This window comes from Aptenodytes patagonicus, chromosome 8, assembly GCF_965638725.1.
Source record: "Aptenodytes patagonicus chromosome 8, bAptPat1.pri.cur, whole genome shotgun sequence".
In the NCBI taxonomy this organism is placed as follows: domain Eukaryota; kingdom Metazoa; phylum Chordata; class Aves; order Sphenisciformes; family Spheniscidae; genus Aptenodytes; species Aptenodytes patagonicus.
The window spans coordinates 6,649,592-6,670,182 of NC_134956.1; the positions used below are offsets into that span (position 1 = coordinate 6,649,592).

General features: G+C 38.4%; 1 protein-coding gene across 7 annotated transcripts in view; it reads right to left on the minus strand.

The window, feature by feature from the left end:
- PRKCD (protein kinase C delta) overlaps nt 1-20,591 on the minus strand; it is a 68,193-nt gene that overhangs the window by 15,774 nt on the left and 31,828 nt on the right. For 3 of the 7 annotated variants that reach the window (XM_076346147.1, XM_076346141.1, XM_076346142.1), the window contains exons 2-5: nt 19,771-19,851; nt 14,478-14,612; nt 10,538-10,737; nt 7,346-7,406 (exon numbers count right to left, since the gene is read on the minus strand). In XM_076346147.1, coding sequence (XP_076202262.1) covers nt 7,346-7,406; nt 10,538-10,737; nt 14,478-14,592 — 376 coding nt within the window. In that variant the 5' untranslated portion in view covers nt 14,593-14,612; nt 19,771-19,851. Of the gene's footprint in view, nt 1-7,345; nt 7,407-10,537; nt 10,738-14,477; nt 14,613-16,614; nt 16,683-19,753; nt 19,852-20,591 lie in introns of all 7 variants that reach the window. The other 4 variants (XM_076346145.1, XM_076346146.1, XM_076346143.1 and 1 more) reach the window with 3 other exon arrangements.

Here is a 20,591-nt window from a genome sequence, read left to right on the forward strand (position 1 = left end):
TGCAGCAGCACGTACTGTCGTAGAAAAGAAAGGACAACGTCAGTTCAGAGATTAAGGAAAGATTAAGCATATTAGTGAAAAGAAAGATCAAAAAAGGTCCTGGGTTTTGCCAGTAGGTATTAATGCACTTTTCTGAGAAACTGGCCATCTGGTTCAGAGAAAAAACCATCCTGCCTCCCCCTGAAAAGAGCTCACAAAATGCACTATGATACCCTGGCACTATGTACGCCACTGAGTTACCTCTTCCCCTCCAGGAACAGGATTCATTTCTGCTGTTCAAACAGGCTACTGAGTTCACCCAACAAAAACTCCCATCAGCAGCTGCACTTCAGCTTGTCGAAGTCTGCAAATAGTACTATCTTTTTGTTTAATCCTGCTGAGCAAATACACCTCACCCACTGTTCCTCAAATGCTCCAGGGAAACCACACACTGAAATGTGCATGCAAGGAAAACAACGTTGTTGAGAGTCAGTAATTCTCCATATTGTTTGCTGCATGAAAAGGATGTCTTCATAAGGATGATTTAATCAGTAACAGCAACAAAGCAGAGAAAGGCGTGTTACTTTATAGCATATATTCTGAGGAGATAACCTATGATGGAGCAGATTAAGGGACAAAAGCCTCCCTAAAGTCTGTAACACAAGCAAACCAAGTTTTTTGTGAGGAACTAACAGGATTCACCAGGTGAACAGGACACAGCTTCTCCTCATGCTGAAACACTTGTAGCAATTTAGTATTGCTGATATTGTGTGCAAAATTCTCATCAGGATATGAGAAACTGTAGTGTTTCCTCCCTGTCTGGAACACTGACCTCAAACTTCACAGAAATATATTAGACTGGCATCTATTTTTTGAGAGGGTAATTAATAAACTCATCACTTAGTTTGTACAAGGGGGGGGGGGGGAAGAGAGAGAGAGAAAAAACCCCACTTTCCTTAAACATACTTTAACTGTGAAGAATCCTTGAGCACAGCAAAACTTCAAAATCTGCATGTGAGAACACACGGTCTTCACAACCAGCTGCCTTATTAAATACCTTTGCCAAAACCAACCAATTTATCAAAGTATAGCTGGAAACACTTTTGTATGCTTCAGAAGAAGCTGAGAGGTTTGGACAGCAGCTGTAAGTCAAGCGCACCTGAAGCTGAGATGGCTCTGAAATGATAGTGTAGTTCATTTCAATTTACTATGGGCACGTTTAACAAGTTATCTTTAATGTGTAAATTACCTTTAATGCGTATTGCTCCAGAAGTTTTAAGAAGTTCAGTCAACCTAGGACTCAACTGAGGAATAAAGGCTTTATTTCAAAGACGCAGAGAGAATTAACAATTGCAAGAAGTAAATTTCCCAACAACTGTATGGATGCAGGGTGGAGATGGGGGGGAGGAAGACACACAAAGGGAAAGCCTTTGCTTCCCCCTCCAAGCAAGCTGGGATTTCCACAGATGAAACGTTTGTCCTGGGCCAGCACACGGTCAGAAACAGTCATGTACAAAACAGCTGAATCAGCAACTAGAATTCAGGTGACCTCTGCGGCCTGGACCTGAAATTAATCAGTTTGGACCCAGCACACACCATTAAACATAATCTATTTCCTCTATTGAGACCTGTGGTTAATATTTATCACTGACACATTGTTCATGTATTTCAAGGTCCCTTCTCAAAATTTGCAGCTGATCTGACAAAAGCACCCAGAGCTCCTCCATGCTGTATATTCATTAAGGAACCACTAAGCACACCTGTGAAGCGACAGTGCAGCTCTCCAGAAGCACTGTAAACATACCATTGTACACGCTATTTAACTGCAGCGCCAGTCCTTCTGAATATTTCACAATCCTTACAGCCGCTAACATAACATGCAACCCACAGTCTGGAAAACATTTGCTAAAACAATATATAGCTAGGACTCTGCTGAACTGCAATAAACCTCAAGGTGAGATGTCAAATTGTCTCAATTGAACCTCAAAAGTTCAAGGACAAAAGAAAACAACCTCCAGAATAACCCTACTAGATTTTTTAAAAGAAAGAATAGAAAAAATATTTACCATCTTCAGAGTTCATTTTCATTTTAACTTGCTCATTTCACAGTTCTGTTTGTGAACAGAGGAAAGATAACAGTACTACTGTCAGAAACTGAGAACTGGGACTTCACTTCAAACAGGGACAGGCAAAACATTTTCTGAGTTGACTGGCTTCTCAAGTTGAGATTTGCCCAAACCTTTATAATAAATTACAAAACCTACTAACATTTCTGTTCAGTGTCCCCTTCTGCTGTTCTACTGCCTTGCGCTTGGCTTTATTTGAAAGTTAAGTGTGCCTTCAGGTCAAGAAAAATATTAATCTCACAGAGCAATCATTAAAAAGGAAAGCTTATTCCTCACAAAGGAGACTTTCCTGGTATGAACTGTCTCAGAGGAAAACTGTTCCTTAACCTGGTCCTGGAGAGGATTGCTTTACAGATCATCTGTACAAAAAAAACCTCCAACAAACCATTTACAGAAATACAAGTTTCCCCAAAGTCTACATTTCTGTGACATGAACTTGCTGTGTCAAATAATTTTGGGTTTTGTGATCATCACAACGTTTCATTTACAGGCAGAGTATTAATATTGCTATGTATTTCTCTTGCTCTCTCTCTTTTAAAAAAAAAAAAAAATCTCCTCCATTCTCAGTACTTGTGGATTTTACAGTGCTGACGTTGAAGTAGCAATACCAATAATTTGCTATTGTACAAGTCAATACTATTTGCTCTCAAAGCTGGCACATAATCTCAAATTACCTTTCTCGGCCCCAAGCAGTTATACTACAAGCTTTAGCATGAGTGGTCAAAACCGGTGCTACAAACTCTTAGTAGCACCTTTATGAAAAGATACGTATACTACATGTAATAGTGCATGCATTTCTACTGTAAGAAAAGCTACAAGTATGTTATGCTCTGTTCTGCGCAGAGACTGGGACACCCATGGGACATGGACTTCTTGCCCACTCCTCTAAATAAGTGAATGAAGTCCTGCCTCGGCCACTGAGCCAGCACCTACTACTGTTTTGACTGACACTTAGCAGAGCATTGAGGTGGACTGCTCTGCAGCTACTTTTAGCATGTCTCCACTGAACTAGTCTTTCATAGGTATTAATGAAGTCAATGGTCTTTTAGAAAAGTGCTATAACAAGACACCAGAGTTTTAACAAGCCCTGCCTTTCAATCCAGGAGAAAAAAAATCCCATGTCCACACTACAGTCTTTGTAGCGCTCACACCATCTGCAGAGCTGCTGTGCTAACACACTGTGCTCAGCTATACAGAGTACTTCTTTTAAATTTCAGTAAGTGTTTTGGTTAACACTTCTGCACAGATACCTGATATCTCATTCGCTGTGGTAAAACAGGGAATAAACTGGAAAACAGGTTCTCTCTTTTTTCTTTTTTAAATTACAAAGGCATAGTAAAACCAACCTTTAAAAATAAAGTATCTAAGTCAAATTTCTTGTGAACATATAAACTCTATCAGATTTTCTCTGCTCTACACAACATGTTAGCTACCTTACCAACCGAATACACTACCAACTTTGTGTTTATGAAATCACTACAAATGTTTGATTTTCTTAAAGAAAACTAAGCTGGAAAATGTTTTTGTTAAATTCATGCAATCGTACTTTTAGATGCAGATTAAAGCAGATACTAGGTGCTACTGAATAACTATCACATCTGCCAAATTTCTAGAAATAGTATTTTCTCAGTTAAATGATTAAATCATACCAACTTCCCCATTTACAATTATAAGGTCCAGTTCTGTCTTTTCAGCCCTTATCATTATTATTTACTAATAACATGACAATCCTTCCCCAACACACCTCATCCATAGAGAAACTTGCTTCAAATCTTAGTTTAGACCCATACAATACGCGGACTGTGATAGCAAATCTGTTATTTACCCTATTATTTTTCACAGATGCCTTGGAAAAATTCTGAAATCTCATGCTTCCCCAACACTCATCTCAACACACACAGAGAAAAACATACTCAAAATATATGCAGCTCTCTGGTTCATGTTCCTCTCCCAGAAGAGGGAGAGAAGTCAGATACTTGAGGTAATCAAAAGTTCACATGCAAATTACTCATCTTCTGATACATCTAATAGCATTTTAAGGAAAGAATTCACTAACCCTTTCTCCAGGAAGCTGAAGCCAGCAAAACAGCAATTCAGAATTCAAAAACAAGACACAAACATACTTCCAAGGCCTCCAAAGCTGCTAACACCACATAAGACACTCGGCAATACAGCAAGCCACCTCTATGATCCTGGGTTTTCTTACTCGATAAGGTCATTAACTACATTTGAATAAACAAAGATCAAGCAAAGCATTAAACGTATTGCAACTCCCACCTATTAAAACTAAAGCTGCTTTACAGAATTATAACCTAGTTTCAATACTACAATGAGAGAAGGAGGGGCAGAAAGAAAACAATATTGTGAAATGAAAATGGGGGTCAACACCCTGTTCTCATGTTTCACACATCAGAAGAAAAACTTTTAATTTCCAGCACAAACTTATTTTCAAATCACAGAAGACAAAAAAGTTCTTTGACAGCTCTAAGTCAGGGCTCTGCAGTCCCTGTTTTACCAGGTCTAGAAAGAAAAAAAACCCTCTAAGACTGGGAAGACTTTTCGTATATAGCCCTAAATTAACTGCCCAGGCCCCAGTCTGCAAAATGAATATACAAATTAAACGCCTCAGTATAACCTACCACGGAGAAAATTTTAATACATTTTTATTCCATGAAAATTTTTCTCTAATAATAAATCCGATAATGGAGCAATAACACACTTACTTCTCAACACTGCTGCCTACCATCGAAGCAGAGAAAAGCAGTTTTCTCAAGATGGCAGAAAGTTTGCTACTTAGAAGGAAGGGCTGGAAAACAACAGCTTTAGTTTGCAAAACAAGCCAAAGAAAGAATTAGTCACTTTTGCAAAGTGCTTGGAGATTTTCAAACAAAAGGTAGCACCTAAAACTCAAACATACTAATGGTAGCAATACCTTCAAATAAACTAGGGAACAACTGAAATACCAGTTTCAGAACAAGCCTTTTTTAGTATTTTAGAAACACAGCTACCATACACTTCTGTATGGAAAGGCGCATCAGAGAGAAAACAAAATGGCATGTGCATGGAAAGGAATGTGAACTGTCTCTGAGCTTTCAACTATTAACTATGGGTTTTAGCAATGTGAAGAATGGAAGTTAATACAAACATCCTTGTAATGCACTAACAAACTTCTCTGCTCTAACACTGGTAACTGCTAATTTAACTAGAGAAAACATTTACAGCAGTGCAATGATGAGCCAAAAATAATTCAATGTTTGCCTATTTAGCAATATACAGATAGTGACATGAGGGAGGTCTGTAATTTTGAGGAGGATTAGTATGTTAAAATGCATTGATGTTTGATGTGAACACTGCAAATATCAGATTGAGTGACTTTCCTTCACAAAATATAGATGTAAAAATGTCTTGAAAGGGAGTTTCCGCTGCCTCTGTGGTTTGGTTACCAAAAAGGTATCAGTGAGTAATTTTCCATAAAGCAGAAGGTAAATAGGAAGTTGTTGCAAAGTAGAAGGTCTAACAAGAGCATTAACACGCCAATCTTAACTTGCCAATTAAAGTATAATTGCATGACTTAATGATCTGTTTGGTATTCAGGCTTCATCCACTACCATCTGCAATCCCTAATAAAGGCAATGAAAAGAATTGCAAGAACATTGTATCTATTTTTAAATTATTTTGATCAATAACTAAGTACAATTATTTTAGTACTTAGACCACACAAGTGTATTACTTCCCTACTAACAACTAATAGCAAATTATGGAAGGTTTTCACTTATGCCATCTCTACTGTTCCTCATGTCTGTGTGGAGAGGAGGAAGTATGCTTCAGCCTCATCAAATAAGCAACTGAGAATACTGAAGTAGGTTTTGTACAGATTTGGTTGAGAAACTTTTAAGTATCCTGGACAAATGGATTTCTGTATGTCTCATTAAATAGATAGGTTCTCATAATACCGCTGCCCCATGAAACTGCCTTGCACAGGAAAGCCATGACTAAGACCAAGACCAAGGTTTTCTAATATAATGGCTCACAACAGTTTGAGTGCAAACCAGAATATTACTGGCGCATAAACAGAGAGCTTTTGATCTTCAGAGAAATGCTCTTACTTACAGGCTCTTCAGAGTCACACAATTTTTTGAAATTTTGCTTTAAAGAGTTAACTTTTCATAAAGGAGATCAAAATAACGAGCGTATAGGCTGTTTTTTTGCCATTGCAAAGATAAAGTGTCAACTCTGAAATGTCACCTACTACACATCGCATTCTATCTTTAGTAGCTTTTCTAGTAACTGCTACACAGATTGCGCATATGGTACAAAAATGTATGGTACCTTCACAATTAACTTGTTCTTTGAGAGCAGAACTATGTTCCCTGTATATATCTGGGGGAAAAAAAAACCCACCAATGCTTTAAAACTTACTGCTTACTCTTTCCTCTTGTTATTTACAAACACATAGTATTAAACCATGTAAGACCGATAGGCTAATATAGCAGACCATTTCAATTCCCAAGAAATAATGATTTTGTGACTTCTAGTATGGGAAAGTTTTAACCACTAGCTAAGCAAGTTGTGAGGTTTACATCATTTCCTTTAAGAAAGAATTCCACAGATACACAAATCCCTGCCAAAATACTTGGTTTTATTACTGTACTTAAAACTTCCCCTCTCATAATTAACTATCTTATCTTACCTCCTAGTTTCTTCTCCAAATAGTGTGTGTAGATTTCTGACATATACAGGTTGTTCACTTTTTAAACTGATACAGCAGAACATTGACTAGATTTGCATTTTAACACTTAACCATTCATTCATTGCTAAAATCAGTTTCCGTGATTAGTGAATATGACATCTGAATCCCAGGAAACTCAGACCCAGTTCCCCAGTCCACAAAAAAAAGTTTCCCACGTAAGCTAGAACAAGAGATTTAACTTCTTTGCACCTAAAAAGGAACTGGTATCTTTTCTATCACATCAAAACACGAGGACAGACATACTAAAGACCAAAAAGTGGCTAAACGCAACGGCAATACAGGGCACAAAGGCATTTAGAAATGAACAAATGCAGCCATGACTCCACAAAACCAAAAAAACCCTACAAAACAAATTAATAAAATCAGAAAATTCTATTCAGTACACCAGGTGATTTTTTTTTTTTGTGGGCTACATCCTGTGTTCTACAAAAGGAATGTGAAAAAAGTTTTATTTTTACATAACTGACTGAAAATAAACACTTGACATTACCTGCGTCTTCCAAAAAATACTGCACAGCCATCAGCACCTTCCCCTGAGGTTGTAGGTCAAGCTATGAAAAGAAAGATACCAGGAGTGAAGTATGTGGTTGACTGAAACTCTCAGGAATTCAAACAGCTTCTTCTAGGGAATCAAAGTATAATATTCAATCTTATATTCCATATAATATTATGGAGTAATTATATTATGAATAATATATTATTATTCAATATTATACTCTTCCTCCATATCTCACTGCTGCAGCTGAACCAGCGGCTTTTATTCTATAGCTTTTACTAGTGTGCTGCATTGCTTTGATGTCTACCCAAAAGTTCAACACAGTCAAAGTTCACATTGTTTTTGCATGTCCCTTTCCCGTTTCTGCAAAGAAGTTTGTTGGCTTCTGTTTTTGCACAGGAACCCAGTTTTAAAAGAAAAAGTCTATAAATCCTTTATATGTTTATTGAGAGTACAAACCATAAAGATATCAAATACTGTTGCCTGTAATCAGAAAAACAGTGGTATCATCAAAATTTATTTTACTTTCCCCTTCAAACACATGGTTTCTGTGGCGAATTCTACAGACTAGCAAAAACAAATGCCTTTTAAGCCAATAGCTGAGGTCAGTTCCTGTGCTCAGAAAGTAGCCGCTAATTCTTAAACTGCTGTCTTCAGAAAAGGTAAGAAGCTATTAAGCATGAAAGAGTCTGATTCAGTCTTCACTTCAGCACAGAGCAAAATATCCCTGGGTTAACAGTAAATACAACTTGAGAGGAAGGAAAAAAAAAAAAAAAAAAAAAGAAAACCACAATTACATTAGATACACCCGTGAACGTATCCCCGTGAACGTATCCCCACAAATCCCATTACCCTACTGGGTTAATGACTAAGTTTTCATCTTTAAAGCAATGTCTGACACTCAAAAACATTTGCCCAGCAAAGCTTACAGAAGGCAAAGACCTGTTACAGCTCCTACTGACAGGCTGTCTCTCCATACACAAAAATAACCTTGCAGGCTATGGTAAGCAACTAACATCTCTTTGCTGGGCATGATGGTCTGTCCAAGTCATGACTGAGGTTGTACAGAGGAAGTTTAATGCTGATGACATCTATGTGGTACCTGTTCTACGGATAATAAGCAGAGGATTTCAGACCACTGAATTGGCTGAAACTCATCACTAAAACTAAAACTGATCACTATTAGTTTTAACTACTCTTCTGAATAATTGCTCTTGTCTCAGAATTCAAGTTAAGGTGTGGAAAAAACAGTGTATGATTTCAGAATGTAACAGGTGAATACAAACTAATGAGATCCTACCAACCTAGCAAAACCTGTAAGCCCCTCCAGTATCAAGCACCCCTTTAAGAAAGGTTTTTTCCCCCCGAGATCTGCTTGGTGAGATAGTTAGATTTGCACATACTCAGAGCAAAATCCTGCCATTTACAGCAAAAATGGACCTGAGAGAGAATAGGAGTTGTTTTTTTTTTTTTTAAAGTATTCCCATACTAAGCTAAGCAACAACTGGATACTCCCTCCTGTTCATATCCAGCATTCAGGAAAAGCATTCATATAACCAGAAGAGAGTTCGTGTATCCATCCCCTACCAAGGAAGGATCAGCATTGCCAATTGTGAGAGAAACGAGATGCTCATCAAATTGGATGTAACCAGGAACTATCTGTTACTACCTGCTCATCCTGCTTTAGCCCACCCAATGAAAAGGTCTTCTCCTGTAGGGTTCATGTTCTGGGCAAGTTCAACAACACTCCATTCCAGAAGGCTTTGAGTACAAGACTACGTGTGAGATTTTAAGGAGACCTGCTCACATTTAGCAAGTATTTCCTTAGCACTACTGTGCTCCAAATACAGAGACAGGCAGTTCCTGTATTAGCAAATACATGCCATTTCTGGGCAAGCTGTCTGGAGTACAGCTTTACATGCAACTGGATGATGGGCAAGACTATAGCACCTATCCACCTAGCTAGACAGCTCTCACCCAAATTATAGGATATCCTGATATTCCTCTCCGAATCTTATTTCTGCATTTGGAGAAATTTTGAATATTCAAGACACTAATTAGAGTTGCTTCAAGATTTTATAGAGTTCTCTGGGACAATGCTGCCTCATCATATTTTCACAACCCTTTTTGTTGGACCAGGACCTCAGCAACTTTATCAAAATGGGGGGGAGGGGAGGGGAAGAAATTGTATTTATTTAAGCCTATTCAGTCGAGTCTGAAAGTTGAAAAAGAAGCTAGAGAATAGGATTTTACAAAGGTGATATCATTAAACCCTTAATTCATTAAAAATTCCTTATAATACATCAACTAAATGAATAAAACAATATGTTCAGTATTTCAGATTTCTGGGCTCAGCTTTTTGATCCTCCCTGCCTCTCTCACTTTCCCCTCTTCTCTAGATGTACAAAATAAAAAATATTTTATATTTTTAATTTTATATTTATTTGAGGGTTACAGTGCTAATTGAAATTAATTTGCATACAATTATTTAAAAGTTGTTGTTTGTGTTTATGTCGTTCGACAACTAATAACTACTAGCATTTAGACTAAATGTATATTTCTAAATTTAAAACTACATTAAACTCTAACTTTACCTCCCCTGTTATATTTCTGAGTTTGACTCTCAGAATTGTACTCAGTATGATACAGGAGCAAATGACACTCTGCAAGATGCCATACCTCTTGACTTCACGTACGAAAAATTGTTTGGGACACAGGGGCAAGAAAAGATACCAGGACAACAAAAACGGGGATTAAAAGATCCCCATTATAGCAGTATCAAGCCAACTAAAGTTTATTGTAAAGATAAATAAATAAAATTAGAAATTCTAAGTAGAAATGCCTTGGAATAAGCTTCACCTTTCTTTTTCTCTGGATGAATTACAATGATCAGATCCAATTTAAACATCTGCAATTTGCTATAAAAACTGCTAGACTTTATAAAATAGGCAATGTGATATATGCCATTATTTCAAACAGTAATGCCATGGATTTTATTGTCACTTTCTTGAACTTTGATTGTACATTATCTGCTTCAAAAATGCTGCTAAAATAATTGTCTTACAAGCCCTGCCACACACTCTAAAGGGATCGAACACTCATAGTTTAAAAGGCATAAGGCGTCTGTTCAGCTTGAAAGAAACATAACGAGGTCAGCAAGTTTAAGGAATTAATCTTTTTCCTTACCCAGAATTCTGCTTTGCCGTTGCCTTTCTTGCACCGTTCTGCCAGGACCGACACACCTACAGTCACTTCAGATAATGGCTCTTCTGCTGCTTTCATGAGAACAATCTGAATCACCCGTCCTTCATAAATGTGGGCGTCAAAAGTTGATTTCCATTCTGGATACATGGTAGGTTTCTTCTGAACTAGAGTTTTTCCTCTCTCTGAAAGCCACAAAAAAAAAAAGGACAGAAACTGTAAAATCAAATAATGCAGATCTAGTACTTAAACTCATCAAAATGAAAAAAAGAGAGAATCCTTGTACTGAAACCAAAAGCAGACTTAGTATTTCTTGTACTATGGTTGGGACAAAGTTTAAATGTTCAGTTCAAACATTCATAACTTGGAAGGCAAAGCTCACGCTGACAAACAGGGTATGCAAAGGCAGTGAAGGTGTTAACATTTAGCCAGAGAGACCAGGAGGGACAAATCCCGTTCTGGAATTCAGAAGCTGGTTTAGTCAGTCACAACTTGGCAGGGAATATTTGCACGGCTGCTTTCTGATATCAATCTCCATGACATGTTGTCTGATCATAGTGAATACCTACTGCTATAAGATAAATTAAGATACGTCTTACACTGACCCAATTTAAATTGAAACTGGTGGCTGAGAGATGAAAGGCTCCACATTTCATTAATCTACTTCCAAGTTATCCCAACATTTCACTTCTGTTCATAAGTCACTCTCCTTGGCATTGTACTCTGTCTCTGCCACTGTTTCTACTTTTTAAAGGATATTACAAGGCCTTATCTGTCCCCTCTAGCACATGCAGACCTTGTGTAGTTAAAGAATAAGGAAAAGGCTGAAAGGGCCTCAAAAACATCTTTTTTTTTTCCGTAATATTAACCCAGCCTCCCATAAGAGCGTCTCTGCAGACCCCTAGGAGTTTTGTGGTGCTTCACTATTCTTATTAGATAGATTTCTTCCTAATACACAGCTTCAGTCCCTCTTGCTACCAGTTAAGCTAATTTCTTCCTGTCCTTACCTCAGGCACAGAAAACAGCTGGTGATTGCACAATCTATAACAAGCTTTAGCCTATTTCTAGATCTGTGTCTCTTAGTAGTCCCATCAACACATCCAAAATGATACTGCCTCCTAAGCGACCACATCCAGCTCTTCAGTGTGACTCTGGCACACAATGCCACCTCCCCAGTTTTTCTCTGTGATTTGCTGCCAAGCCAATTATTCCCCATTTGTGCTCAGGTAACTGGATATAATTTTGTACATTCTGCACAATTTCTGCTATTTATCAAGATCATTTGCTGCAATAAAAGTGCTTTCTAAGTGCCTCTCCAGCTCCGAATGATCCATTTTTCCCCTAAATGTGTAATCTGTTCTTACATCATCAAGGTGGTAGCAAAGCAGATTAAACAGTTGGACCCTTCCCCAGGAAGCTGCAGTGTGGTCTGTCTCCTAAAATTAGCAATAGAATTTACATTCACTTTGACAAAGGAAAAATTAGATACTTATTTTTTAAAAATCGTCCTGGAAACTCAAGGCAAAGTTTGTGTTCATTCATTAATAACTTGCTCAATGCACTCCACTCAATTGTGCCGAGCTACACAGACAAGAGTAGCGAATAGTGTCCTTGTACTTCTTTAATAGGGAATGCCTGCCAACAACAGCATTATAAATTACAACTTTGACAAGCAGACCTAAGCCTGCTTGCCAAAGGGCATTCTGAAATGCTCAGAAACAGCCACCTGAGGACCTCCTCCATTTCAAAGCAAACCTGAGCATTCCTCCTCTACTCAGTCAAAAGCTTTTGTCTCAAATTTGGGGAACTCTGCAGAAAGAAAAACTCAAATTCTTAGCAGTGCAAACCTACTTCCAGGGCCCTGTACTTGGTATTCTTAACTATGGAAGAATTTGGAAATATTATGGTGAAAATATATAGGGAATGTTCAAACAAAACACAATTTGGAGATTATTAGGACAGATGATAAAGGTGAGGGGAAATTAAAAGCAGGCTGTCTGCACAGCAAGGCTATTATACTAGCCTATTCTTTGGATCGCTAAAGTCAGACCCCTTCATCAAAAAGGCACGCTTCAGGAGGCATCCTTGGGAATATAAGAAATGGCACCTATTTGGAGAATCTTTGACAGTAATTCAGGGTTTGCAGAAGCAGCAGCCATTTACAGAAGAGTTGGAATACTCTTTGTAGGATTCTTAGAGGGGGAGAAAACTATTTCAGTCCGTTCACAGGACTATCTCTATTCCCATGTCCCAATTAATATCTGCTTTGATCAGTTACTATATATATTTTTACCCTATGTAAAACTTAAAGAAGTCATCTGAATTACTGGCAACAACTTCCAGCCTGGCCGTGCTGATTTTGTAATTAAAATCATACTAACCAAGATTTGTCATGGATCACGCTGCCTGCCTGCAACTGAACACTTAAGTGTTAGCAAAGAACAGCCTTTAAGAAGAACACTGTTCTTACCGCTCCTGTATTCAGGCCTCCTTTGTTTCTCTGCTAACACTACTGGCTTCAAAACATTTTACATGTTTGCATATTGGCTTAATGCCTAATCATTAGGCAAATGATTTTCTTCTTCCTATACAATAAGCTTTTCCTTGATCATGTTCCAGCTTGCAAATCCAACAAAAGTTATTCCAGATCTTGTCAAACTAGTAACGGGAGCATCAATTTCTTTTCCTGATTACCCCAGTCAGTCACTGCTCCAAGGTTCACTGCACACTCCTCCCCCATTTTTTAGTACTTCAAAGATACATGCAAGCAAAGAGGAGAAACATTGGGACAAAGTGCTACTTCTCAAAAGGAGACAGCTGGGAAAAAAAAAAGTTAATTTATTTAGACCACTTCCATCTCTCCACACATTCTGGCAGCTGCAACAGTTCAACACCATTTCTTCAGAGGTTCTCCCAACAGACTAGGAAACTGCTTCTTTGGAGCTTAACACATTTGCTCAATGACAATATTTTCTGGAAGGGGCACTGCGCCTTGCATTTAAAGTCTAAATGCAGCTTTTACCTCAGCAATAAGGGGAAAGCCCAATCATGTTGTGAGGAAGAAGAAAATTCACTCTTTCCTGCATTCTTTGATGTTTTGTGAAGCCCTAGAGCCATAATGCAGGATTAGACGGCTGCGGTCTAACCCAGTACAGCAATTCCCTCTCATCCTGTTTGGCTACAGTGGTCTATTTTAGCTAAATGTCACAAAATATTATAAACCTTTGGACCAGTTTCTGTAAAGAAGCGGTCTTTGAAGGCTGAGGGCCTGCTGAACAGGGAGGTGCTAACAAGACCTTGGGTGCAAGTCATTCCAAGCAAAAAATGCCTCAGTTACTACAACAACAACCACCTACACTTCCCATTATTACCTATCCTCCAAGTCAATAAAGATCATTTACTACTCTGTGCTTGAGGATGGTTCTCTCAAACTTGCTGCAGTTCAGATCCCTCTTCATGGCACTCCGCTACACCACTCTCTCCCCTGCACAGCTTCTGCAAGCGCAGTCTGGCACTCTGTCACTTGCGGAACTGGAAAGAACAATGCTTTAACCCTTGCAAACCTTTGTCATGCAAAATTCACAACACGTTAACCCATGCAAAAGTGACATTTCAGCTGCTTCACCACATATTTTGTGAATAGTTGATGATGAAGTAAGAAACTAGAAAGCTTAGACTTCACCCTACCAAGTGCTGAGCACTCTGGCTGCAGTACAAGAAAGCACTAATAACGAAATCTTGTTTTAAGGTGGGGATAGAGACAAAAGTCATAGTTATTTCTCCCATTCTGAAAGAAAAGCTCACGTTTAAGTGCTGGGCATGACAGGAACAGCAGGACTCACTACCATTCACAGACTAAGAGGGATTGCAGTAGTTCTCAAAAACTTAGTCATATTCAGAAAAGCATCACCATTTGTAACCTCACCTGTAGTCAATGCTTCCTTCATCTTGATAGCACAGAAAGGCTGTAATTGTTCCCCTTGATTCTGCACAGGTCCCAGCTCAAATGAGTTGAAAGATATCCGTAAGAAGGGGGCCATTGCTCACAATGATCCACAGCCTAAGTGGAAAGAAGTAAATAAAAATCATAGAATAAAAGACCTGGTCGAGACTTGTAAGAAAGCGATACACATTTCTCAGCAGCCATCATAGCTGATACAAACCATCCTCTAAAGTTTGCAAGTCTTGAATGTGTCTTTGAGACCGCGAACCTGAAGTAAAACTGGCATGTACTGAAACAAAAAAATGTAACATGTACAGTCAAAGACTGAATTTAATCCACCCTTTTAACCATATCCTGTTAAAAGTAAGTAGTAGTTATGCCTTTGACGTAGACCTTGCTCAATTTTTAAACACAGAGGCTCTGTTCATTAATCTGCAAGTATATAAACATTCTTATCAAATAAGTAGTTCACAAACTAAGAGACAGATTGTTTGGGGGTTTTTTTATACATTTTTTCCCTCACACCTGAAATGAAGGGTGGGTTGGGGGGAAAAAAAAAAGGGAAGAAGAAGAGTTTTGTCTGTTCCATGTGTTCCTTTCCCAGTATCTCTTACAAGGCAAGGAGGGAGAACTAGGAGCAAAATTAATCATCTAAAGCTCGCACTATTTTGTTGCTGTTTAGGTACACATTATTTTATTTTTTAATTGCTACACAGCCTCAAAAATTCCCAGACAGAATTCTAGGCACCTCAATAGGCAATCAAATGATAAAAGGAACACCTTTGGTTAATTTTATTTTTAAGGATTATCTGAGAAACTACTAAACTTACATACAATTTCTGGACACTGCAGCAAAAACCGCTACCAGATCCACAGTAAGGGTAACATGTCCTTAAGCATGATCAAGTAATTGCACTGCATATGAGCACTGATCAACATTAACAACCCGAGTAATTGGTCCATACACGAGTTCACACTTACTTTCTCACTTAGATAAATGCATAGTTACAGAAATTTCTGAAATCTAGATATTTCACTGGATAAGTGCACGTTTTATTTTTCATACTTAATGTGGAAAACAACGTATGTTCCAAATACCACCACCAAACTGAAACAAGTATAATATCACACGACTTCTATTCAAGCATTGCTTTCAGGTGGCAGTGTACGAATCCTAGGAAGCATCACAGAGCTAATGATTCAAACTGCGAGCCTCTATACCTTTACTTATCAGGCAAAGGGAAGAGGGAGAGGTAGAAAAAACTCCAGCACTACTGTGTCACCTGGTTTAAACTGTCAGGAATTACAAGAATCCAAAACACCTGTAATTTCTAAGTCAGCAAACTGGTGTTTCACTACAGTCTTCCCTCATTCTCAAGAGCTCCTGAACTTAGAGCAGATTTCAGTTTACAATTCGCAGCACCTTCAGCAATGGAGTTAGCCCTGTAGCTTGTATGTCAACATTGCTTTGTGAAGCAAGAATTACTTATTCAAAGGGTAAGAGAAAACAATAATTTGATAGTAAGGGAATGCTAGTATGATCAGAGAATGAGGGATGCTGAGAACGAGGGATTAGGAGAAAAGAGTTAACAAGGTAACAGGAAGAGATGATAAAAAAAAAAAATTGAAACTGGGCTGAGCTGGCCTTTTGACTGTAGATTGTTAACCAATTCAGTCAAGCAGCACTAGGAAGAACATTTCAAGCAATCCTGCACATGCTTGCATTTTTTTAATGTAAAGACATCGACCTGAGAAGCAATTAACATTCCTCTTATATCTCTTAAGGCCCAGAACAGTCATTTAGATAAAAGACTGTAAAATGAGAGTCTTTGCAGCAAGACAGCATATAGCTTCTGACACCATTATTTGCACATCACGCAATCTCCCCATGCAGAGACCCTTCTCAATAAATGGAAAAAATTTATGACACTAACATTTATTGAGCTAGTTTTTATTAACTGACTGTTTCCCTACTTTCTTTTCTGTAGAGTAAGACAAAGTTAGAAAGCAGGTTTAGGATTACTTGGCACCATTGCTTATCCCACTGAAGAATGGAAAGTCACGACTATAATTCACGTTCATGCAGACAGTCATCCAGACTCGCAATAAAATAACAAACCTTCCCCACTAATCCACTAGTTATTGCAGCTTGGAGCACCATTTGATGAGACTGGAGATTGAGATGACCTCACAAAGAAAGAAAAATAGACAGCTTTCGTAAAAATTAACAAATACCATCCGATACCTCACTTTCACAAATGCAACATAAACACAATGCTCATCAAGAGTTTTAATGAAGAACACATTTTAGCTGCTCAAGAGACCTTGTGCTCACTATGTTTGGAACTACCCTCAAGTGACTAGCTACATGACTTGCCAACACCAGATCACATATAGTTACTACTCAATATGGATGTAAAAGAAACCAGATTTCATTACCATTCACCTCTGGGGAAACAGCTTTAAGACCCAATTAGGCCATAGGTAGAAATGAGCTGGGTAGGTCAGCATGTAGCTCCCACTGGAAAGTTTATTTGACAGAATCACAGGATTGCAGGATAATTCTGGCTGGAAGGGACAGCCCAGCTAGAAGTCACAATTTCCACTAAGTCTGGGACTACACTAACAAAAAATTGGAAAGCACTGACAAAGCTAAACTAACAATTGCATGATTTCAACTCAGACCATCTGACTGAAGCCAATGTTAGTCCTGAAACAGAATACAAGGGTTTTGACATTTACTTCTTTAACTCCAAATTTGACAGATACAATAGAAACAGGTACAATGCATACAGATTTTGAATAATCCCACAATCTTCCTAATTTCTGATGGCCAAATCATTTGAAGGCCACATTTTCAGCTCTGCTTCTTGGTTTTGAATATGGTTATTTGCTTCAGTTTCATTGTACTTGGCTTTAGTGCAATCTCAAATGCTCACTTAGAAATGCTACACAAGCAATTCAGCAGTTAGGAGAAAACACCAGTATCCCAGAATTTCTGAAGATGTTCAAATGCGCTCAGTGCAAGGTCACTGTGAAACTAGAAGATACTTTTTGCTTTTCCATTTAACAACAACTGTTCCTGCCAAGTTTCTCTACCCTTATACGTTATGCTTTTTTCACAAAAGTAGAGATTTTAAGTGGCTTCAGGCAAAATCTCACTATACATGATAGGTTATACTGTGATGCAGGGAGGTTAAGTGAGAAAGGAGGGTTTGGATTTGCTCCTCAGGTACATTTTCCAATCCTTGTCTATGCTAAGATTGCAGTGAGATAGTTGACAAGTATCAGCTGTACTGCTGTAAACAAAAACATACCCCACTAAAACTGGTTTTGGCAGTGAAACTCAGTGAGATTCATTTGAATTCAACAAAGTTTCTCAAAATCCCTGCTGAATACACTCAAAGTTTTGCCACATTTGAAAAGCAAAAACATCGAAAGCAATACATATGTTTTGCTTGTTGCATTTTAGACAAGAGTCCCTCTCTAGTCTCCATGACTATTTCAGAAGTGATAGAAAAAGTGTTGACTCTAGTTTTAAGAGCTGCATTTGTCAAGCACTGAAACTGCTATAAAACACCAGCTCTGAATTGAGGGAGATTTTACAATCTACTCATACAATCTGTATTGCTGCTATGAAGTATTAAAGCCAAACTGTTTTCCCTAAAGGGTGTGATTTTATCCAAACCAAATGGTGGAAAAACTGAGATGCAAACTCCAAAAATACTGCGAGTCTAAATTACAGGTTCAATATCTCAAACAGTTTCAAAGTCATGTGCAATCTGGAAAAAAGCTAGGGGAAAAATCTTCTAGTAACAGTATTCTATATGAAGTACATGGTGATGGGCACGCTGATTCAGAGTACACCACTGGATGCTGTCCAGCACAACATTCGTTTTGTCAAGGAACCCTGATCTGCCCTGTTGTAAGCTAAAACCACGTTCTGCACTATCTGGGATAGATTCTGCAAAATCCACAGTAATTTCCATGAAGCTTTACAATTGAGAGCTTTTGACTATTTAAGATGGTTGATTTTGTTTCCATATTACTATCAACTATAATATGCATGGAGCGAGAGGGGAAAAAAATTAAAACATCTTCACATCATCAGCGTCAACATCTGCTGGATGAGCAAATATTCAGTTTCCACATGGATGCGTTTATAAAACGCAGTTTTAAAGAAATCTTCAAAACAAATTAAAATCTTAAATATTCCAAGGAGAATTTTCACAAGATTTGCTAGCACAAAATTCACGTTAGATTAAAAGTCTTCCGCACACAGACACAAGGGACAAAGGGTAATTCTGTAGTTTCTCCCCTTCCAACAGTGCACAGCAGCTATCAGGGACTCACACTGCAACTGAAGGCATTACTTGTCAGTGTTCTCTGTTGCTGTAATTCTGCCTTGTTATAAACAGTGAGGGCAAGCCACCTCTAACACAACCCAGAAACAAAGATGCGGTTGTGACTTTTACACAAAGCGGGAAGTAACATCAAAGCAGTAGATCATATGGAGGAAACGCTGACACAGGTCAACAGAGCACTGAAGAGACTGAAAAACTAAAGGGCCCAAACAGAGCACAGACTGTTCCATCACTGATATGGGACTATATATGCAAGAGATATACAAATGAGAAAACTCCCCTGCTGATTTGAGCCTCTGATTTCCTTGTAGTAGTCCGTAAAACATTTTGCAAATGGATGTAAAGCTGCACACACAGGTCATGGCTTTTCCGTGCTGTCTCACAGAAATGCTCTGGAAGGCATGAAATGACTGCTTGCTGCTTAGCTCCTTGCTGAGGCTGCTTCCAAGGCTACACAAATGCTTTGAAGAACACCAACACTGGTAGCCAGCACCATGCACAGCTGACCAATTGGTGTTCTTCCCTGAAAAGATGCAGCAGTAACTTTTTTCTTTTTTAAGATGCAAAAACATAGATTATTTCCAACTTGCAGGTATCTTTTTTTACACAAGGGTTTCCTGTCCTCCATTCTGGCAATGGACAAGGCGTTCAAGAAAGATAGCAATAAACTGTTGCCCAACTTATTGCCCCCACATCACTTTCAAAAACATGAACAAGGACCTCCTTCCTCTTTGTGTATGGCCTACAAAGGTGATTATGCTACTTTCATGGCGATAATACAAGAAAGCCTGCAAGTAGAGATGCTGGAAGTGTGATTAGCATCCTTTACCTGTGCACACCGTTAATGTGCACATTACATTTTTTTTGTTCCGTGGTACGCTGCTTTATGCTTACATTACAGAAAAACTCACACGAAGCAGACAGGTTGGCTATGGTTCTTCAAGAACCCCCTTGACAGGTATTCTTTCAGCTGACGATCAAAATAATCCCATCTGCAAGAGAGAAGAAACAATACCCATGCTGTAGGACATTTCACTGAACCAGAGTAATGATGCTAACCACTGTCTACATTGCACACCTACAATTAGTCCACAGAGAATTTTAGCAGGCTCTGTTGCAAGCCCTGGCCTCTATTTGATGCTCTGTAGGAAGAAGTCAGTCTAAAAAATGAAGTCAGTTTAAAAGAGGCTTATTATATTTGCTGTTACCAACCTTGTCAAGAAGATACACTGCAGCATTCTTTATTAGCTGGACTTCCCTAAGCACTACTGACTATTGCACTACTGCTATCCAGCTGAAGCCTGAAAAACATACTTATAACCAACACCAAATCACTATAAATCATGATGCTGAATGCTCACAGCTGCCAGAGATGGCAAAAAACATTGTCTGCAGGTGCTGCTTTGAAAGTCTAAAATCCACAGAGGGTTTGAAAAGCGTTCTCCAAAAAACAGGGCTAAACTCACACATTGCATGTAGGTCCCTGCAGGAAAAGGATAATTCTCCGAAAGCACTGCCCCTGCATCAGCATCACTCTTGCTTTTATTTAGGTTTAGCCATTTGTCACGTAGGTTTAGCCATTAAGGTGCAACTATCTCCTATGAATGGTTTAATTTACTCCAGTTATTAATTTGATTCATCCATCTATGGAATCCAAGAATGGTAATTAGAAATGTGAAGCTTCTCAACAACCATTTTGATAAACTATCTTATGGAGAAGATTTTAAAAACA